The sequence below is a fragment of the Saccostrea cucullata genome, unplaced genomic scaffold (assembly GCF_032062105.1).
Source record: "Saccostrea cucullata isolate Sc308-1 unplaced genomic scaffold, CSIRO_AGI_Scuc_v1 ctg4008, whole genome shotgun sequence".
In the NCBI taxonomy this organism is placed as follows: domain Eukaryota; kingdom Metazoa; phylum Mollusca; class Bivalvia; order Ostreida; family Ostreidae; genus Saccostrea; species Saccostrea cuccullata.
The window spans coordinates 107,285-114,490 of NW_026938265.1; the positions used below are offsets into that span (position 1 = coordinate 107,285).

A 7,206-nucleotide genomic window follows, 5' to 3' on the forward strand; every position below is an offset into this window, starting at 1 on the left:
AAGGCGGTTCTAGTTACCTAACAAAGCTTTATGATGTGATGATTTTAACTTTTAAATCGTCAACTTCCTTTACACCCCTTATCACCTACATACTGGTTTTATTTCTCTCAGTTGATTTGATACATAAGAACATATGCTCTTAAAAAACCCTTCTTATTGAAGGAACCAAACGTTTCCTTGGGTATGCCCGAGTTAAACAGCATCCCCCCCCCCAAGAAATGATCTTTATATTGACCAAAAATGTGAGGACAGAACCTATGAAATTCATCAAAGGGCAAGGTAGGGTAACAACCAAATCTGGCCCCTTATTTGATGTAAAAATCAGAACGCTGGAAAAAATTGTAATAGTTTGTAATTAAGAACTTAAAATAATGCTTGCTTTAAAATCAGCACTAATTCAGATTCAAAGCTTACATGGAAGCCACAAGAGGGTGCAGAAGTAGGGCATTTTATAGATGTTTCCTCAATTCTGGTAGAATTTCATCATATTTCAGATACTTTTCTCTTCGGAAAACATAGAGCACAAGCTTGCCTATCTGAGATTTTTACACATAAAACATCTGATACTAGTTGATAAAATATATAAATTTGGTAGATAGGCAAGCTTGTGCTCTGTTTTTCAAAACGAAATATGATGTAAAATCAATGAAAATTGCATAAAAACAAGAAAATTCGAAGATTGACCTATTTTCTGACCTCTCTGTGACCTCTGTGTATTCCAAAATTTAGAACCAATACTTATTTTGTGTCAGGGATGATAACAAGTTTTTATGTATAAACTGTTACATCAATCCGAAAGACACAAAAAAATCAGGGGCCAAAAACGGGCTTTACCCTATCTTGTCCTTTAAATTCAATAAAGAAATGTACTCACAAGTACAATTTATCCAGGAACTAGTCTCCTGATTCACAGGCATGTTTTCATAAATTGACAGTTACCAGCTGTTAACTACAGCACTACTGCAAAATCTATAGAATCCCAACGAAAATATCCAGTGACAAAGTTCTATAACACTTTTAATCTCCATCATGATTCTTCATTCTTTCCATAAAAGAAAGTAACTTTATTTTAATTAGATAACAACATTCATTATTGCACAAGTGTGATATGTTTACCTTCAACATTTGATCAACACAATAACAATACAATAATACAACTTCTTGCCATTGTGAAAATTCTATTACTTGTTTCAATATAATCCTAGTATAGAAAATATGCAAATTGTGAGGGCCTTGTCCTCCAAAGTAACCCTTGAAAATATACACATATATGCATAAGCAACTGTAGGAAATTGTATGACAAATGGAGAACAATTAAATATCTACCTTTGATATATAAGGAAAAGACAATTTTAACTAAGTAAGTAACATGTATATATGATATATATAGAAACAGCAGAGACAGTTTTAATGAACTCAAACCTTGTGAGTGACAATCTCATTGCAAAATAATTTATAATATAATAATAACGTACATATTAAATCCTGCAAAAGAACAATTCTAACATTCATGGAAATAATGAGTAGAGTAGAACAATACATAACATGTTTTAATATTATATCACAGAACAATCTTTGGCAAACTGTGTTCTCAAATAAAGCTCGTATAAACAAACAACAATGAGGAATTTACTCAGATAAACGATCATTTTTTTCCTTCCTTTCAAAAGATAATGGCTAATGTACAATATCATAACAATATAAAATAAATCAACAATAAATGGAATGTTAAAGAAAGTATTAAGAGGAAGACTTTTAAGCTGGAATACTTGACTTACAAAGAATAACAATTACTCCTCATCAAATAATACATTGTACTTTTGTTAAACTCACTCTAGTATCTATAATATCTTACATGCATTCAAGTACCTGTTCTTTTACAATACAGTACAAAATGCTTTTAGCATAATGCAATATATATTTTTTTAATATAACAATACAGTAAAAAATGCTTCTAGCGTACATGAAATGTCAACGAAAAAAAAAAATTACAGTATGATTTTTTATAAACTTTATTTGGTGTGCATGGATTTGATAACTTATTAATAAATTTTACACTCTAACGGGTAAGTAAGTATATATTCATTATAAGCCTGTTGGCTCTATTTATTTAAATGTAGCCAAATAAAATGGCAGTCATATTTGTATAATTGCAAGAGTCATTGGTCAGAACCAGGACAAGAGAACAGTCTATATTTGTATTGAAGATAAGACCAGTAGTAAACAGAACAATTCTTACATGTCAAATTCTATAACTGGGTTGTTTATCAGAATCAGTAGTTGACAGGATCAATTTATGCTACTGCAAGGGTTGTTGATAAGAACCAGCTATAGAGGGCACCACATGTCTACCTGGGTTATTGGTTAGAACCAGTTGTTGACATCAGAACCAGTAGCTACCTGAACCAGTTTGTAAATCTGGATCACTAATTAGAACAAGTAGAAGACAAGATTAGTCTGTATGACTATGTTGTTGATTAGAGCCAGTAGGTGACAGGATAAGTTTGTTTTACCAGTAGTTGATAGGATCAGTTTGTTTTACCAGTAGTTGATAGGATCAGTTTGTATAAAGAGTCACTGATTAGAACCAGTAGTTGACAGGATCAGTTTATTTGACTAGGTTGTTGACAGGATCAGTTTGTTTGACTAGGTTGATGACAGGACCAGTTTGTTCGACTAGGTTGTTGATTTGGACCAGAGTTGACAAGATTAGTTTGTTTTGACTAGGTCATTAATTAGAACCAGTAGTTGACAGGGCCGATCACACTGGTTTGGAATAGGATAAGTAGAATAAAAGCCCCTAATACCAGAATAGCTATAAGATACTGTGGAAGAATGGGTATATGGAAAAGCTTCGCCTGTAAAAAAAAAAGTCATATTTAATTCCATTTTCATTTGGAAAACCAAAAAAAATATGTTAAAAAGTTCACTTTATGATATTTTCACTAGCTTTGTGCTTCTGATTGCTACTCTCCTCATATTAAAGGCCCTAGTCTTTCATGCTATTAAAAGTCAGGATTTTCTCTTTAATACACACATTTTTCATTGGGTGGCACTGTAGCTCTCTAGTCTGTCCATACATTGTATATATACCGGTATATTTTTTTTTTGGTAGTCTACGTTCTCCAGCTAAACTCTATTGTCTTCGGATTCAAAAAATACAGGTAAATATGCTCAATATCTGCTTGTTTTTAATTTTTATAACATTAGCTTTGTCAGTGAAGCAAGCTGTATGTACAGTGGACCCTCATTTATCCGGACGCTTTGGTTCCCAGTCAAATTGTCCGGATATGTGAAGCATCCGGATACCTGAATCACCAGTTAAACAAGACAAAAAAACATATTAAAATTTCGATTCGATGAAAAATGTCCGTATACTGAAGCATCCGGATATCTGGCGTCCGGATATTTGAGGGTCCACTGTATATGAAACCATGTGACAAAAACAAACCTGACTTTTGATAGCATGATAGGTCAAGGGTTTGTGAGGAGAAAAGGGGAATCAAAATCACTTGAAACAGAGATGGCTGCATGAGAATTCAGATCTATCACACTGTTTTCTTTACCTTCATCCTTGCTTGGCTGACAAATAAAATGAAAGAATCCAGCTCTAACTGTGAGGAATTCTTGTATCCAAACACTCTCATCTCTAAAGCTATCTTCTTCATTCTCATGGACACTGAATTTACCCGAGCTGCCTGTATTTTTAACAAAAAGCAAACATCTAAAATAATTTGCAAATGTAATTATAATAATTCAACAATATATTTTATAAATATAAATCATGTGTATTATTATAAATTATTCATTATTTTTTTTATTTATTACCTGATACAATGGACCAATAAGAATGAAAAGCCACACCAAAGGGAAACAACTCCTGTAGACCCAGACTTTTATGGAATCATTTTTGTTCAACACAAGAATACAGACCCCTGAAATATTGTAATTATATGAGTAATTCTGTATCTCTTTAGCCAACTTTAACAATTTTAGGATTTTCAGTCGGTCTTGTAGGTATTGATTTTTTTTAATGATCTATAATAAATATTCAATTAAATTATGACTACACCACTTTGAGTAAATATATCTGAGTTCAATTTACCTATGATTGTCAACTCTGCAAAAATGACTGATATTAGAGCCGTCATTCTTGCAACAGGACCATTTAGTAAACCAACATTTTGTTTGATGAAAAGAATGTCCTGTTAATAAAAACAAACAATTATATTGAAGCATGCATTACAAAAATTCATACTTCAGATATACTTCCTGTGAAAAAAAATCTCTCAAAATGTATTTTAATGATACTTGTTAAATCCGTTATTTCAGACAATCGTAATAAATGTTTGTCATGTCAATAGTTAATGAAGGCAAACTTTGGAGAGAAATCAAGACTGACATAGTCTAACCTTCATTGCTGCCTTCAACTCGGTAGATTTTTCGTGCAATCTCAGCGCTAGTCCTCGTATATAAAATAGAACCATTTCACAGTGTGTCACATAGTTAGCTATCACTGCTAAAGTCACAGAATTCAACATCAGGATCCCCAACAATTCAAAACTAAACAGCACCCAGTGAACACTCTTCCTAGAAAGAGAAATACAAGGTTTTGTAAAGGTGGACACCTTTCATTTACACTTTTGTCATTAGGTTTGAAAATTAATTCAGGAAAAAAAAATGTGCTTACCCCATTTTTTGAAAGAAGAGAAGTTGTGGGAAATTAAAGGCATACTCATAGAGGCCTTGCATGACTAGTGTTATTGCCACCCAAATAGCACCAATTGCCATTAATATCCTAAAAGTCAAATAAAGCATGTAAAAAGTGATTCAACATGTACTGAAAACAAGACATTGGTCAACTCATATAACATGCAGTATTTCAATCTGTTTGACAATACAAACCTAAGTTTTTTGATCATCTTTTGCTGAGAAGCTGACCGACTATAGGAAGGTGTTGCTTGTAAGAAAACCTGAAAATATAATAAATGTTGGTTCAAGATCAGGAAGGCACTGATACATTTATATTATTATAACAGTTGATCTGAAGGGTGGTATCACGTCAAGTTGACAGGCCCGGACCATCAGATCTAACGAGATGCGAAACGTCAACGAGAAGTGATATGGCTCTTTGGATCAAGTTACTGTTATAATGATAAATTTATTATATACCCCCTCATAACTAGCAAAATATAGCAAAATAAAACTTTAGAGATCAATTGTATAACATTTATCCATAAAACAAGGCAAAATAATAAGGGACTTTTTAACGCGCAAGAAAAATAACGTCATGTTTCTGTGTACTGTGTCATCAGTTTCAGAGAGTGGTGATATGGATTCAGAAAACCACAGTGTGGTGATCCGGGAAGTCGGATCACGACATCAAGTGATAGCGTAAAATCAACAGTATTGAGTGATACACATTAGGTATATAATAAAGTATTATATAACTCTTTATAACTGATTTAATTCTAAATATTGCCTGCATATATAGACTTTTAAAATGTAGCAATAATGGATTGACATACTTATAAAATAGAACAAATATATACACTGCAAATACCATTCCTTTTATAGTACAAAAATGTGATCCAATTATGTGTAGAACACTCACCTTCTCCATAATGGCATATAACTGCTCATTCTCCTGAATTCTAAAGTGAATCATTCCCATAATGTACGCCACAAAGTGTAGAATATTTGGAATGACATAGGTGGTGATGATATGCCTGCATGCCTCGGGGCGCTCCGCTGGGCCAATCTTGCGCATGCTGGTGAGATTCTTTATTAAGGGGAGGGAGAGTGTTACGAGACCCCCCTCTGTAGCTGCTGTACTGTTATCAACCTCTGGTGATACTGGAGATGTAGTGATTGGGGTGGTAGCAACCTGAATTTAATGTGGTTATGAATTAACACACACATGTGGATATGTAGACATAAATATATGGACAATTTCAACTACATTGTTTGAAACTTGATAGGTTAGTCTATATAGTGAAGGACAGAAACTTCTGACATGATTGAATAGCTCTCATTAATATAAACAATAAGAAGTTTATGAATTTAAACAAAAATAGTTTTGAACAGTTTCTTTTATACTGATCTTAATTAAATAACAGAGTTTAATGGAGGAAAATAGAAAATAAAAGAAGGGGGTGGGGTGGGGAGCTAAAAAACATACATTAAGACATGATGAAATATATTCTGAGGTCAATTAGAGTAATGTCCCTTTACCTGAGTATCCTTGTGAAGATCAAGCTTCCACTGACAAGCAACAATTTCATAAACATAGGTATATAATAACAAACACACGACACACACAGGGTACACAACATTTAACACAGTCCATCTCTTACTGCCAAAGTTCACTGACTCTCTGCCGAACCCCCTCCATCCTATCTAAAATGTATATAAATATAGATATGTTAGGATGAACACACAAGAGTGACAACAAGATATGTCCAGGTGGCTAATCCATTCTCTATCTGTATCATACTGCCAAAATAACAGACAATATGTGAATTATTCCATCATCTGTTAATTATAATACTATATGAGTATTAATTACAGTTGGTACATTATTTATCATTTTAATTTTTGTTTGAAATACTGATCAATCCAATCTTTTTAATTATTAATGTATATATAGATAACGGTCAGTGAGAGTTAACAGAATACTTACAAACATGAGAAGTCTCCAGTAGGGTCTGAGTACCTGTTGTTTACATCTTTTGAGTGTAGTGGTTGTCAGGTTAAGACTCTCCTCCCCATCCAGTATATCAGCTATCTGTAACATTTATACATAAAATATTATATATATCTTACTGTGGGTAGTCAATAAGTCTTCTGTAAAACCCACATCAATCTGAAGACATGCAAATTATATATTTCAAATGTACGAGGGCTGTTCAATAAATAATGTCCTCGGTGCTCAGAAAGAAGCAAATGACGCTTTTCAATGATTTAGTCTTCATGATTTTACTTATTAATCTCTTTTAATTCCAACACATGTCTGTAACATTTTTTATCCAATTTCTGATTGTTTTTAGAACTCATTTTTTGGTATAACCCTTAGTATACTGGAAAATGGCAGATCCAATGATTCCCTGGACTTCCTTCAGAAAGGTGTTTTTTTTCAAGTTTGGAAATAGAAACAAGTCAAAAGGTCAAAGATCTGACAAATATTGTTAATGTGAAAAAACAGTA

At 32.9% G+C, this 7,206-nt stretch overlaps 1 protein-coding gene across 1 annotated transcript; it reads right to left on the bottom strand.

Moving 5' to 3' along the window:
* Nucleotides 1-2,724: 2,724 nt before the first annotated feature.
* On the bottom strand, nucleotides 2,725-6,787 carry LOC134249867 (uncharacterized; the record flags this gene model as incomplete). The annotated part of the gene is made up of 10 exons (XM_062732231.1): nucleotides 2,725-2,858; nucleotides 3,567-3,698; nucleotides 3,829-3,935; nucleotides 4,106-4,205; nucleotides 4,413-4,590; nucleotides 4,691-4,798; nucleotides 4,906-4,973; nucleotides 5,615-5,887; nucleotides 6,235-6,399; nucleotides 6,683-6,787. Coding segments are annotated over 10 exons (1,359 nt in total), but the record flags the coding sequence as incomplete, so codon positions are not given.
* Between the last annotated feature and the right edge of the window lie 419 nt (nucleotides 6,788-7,206).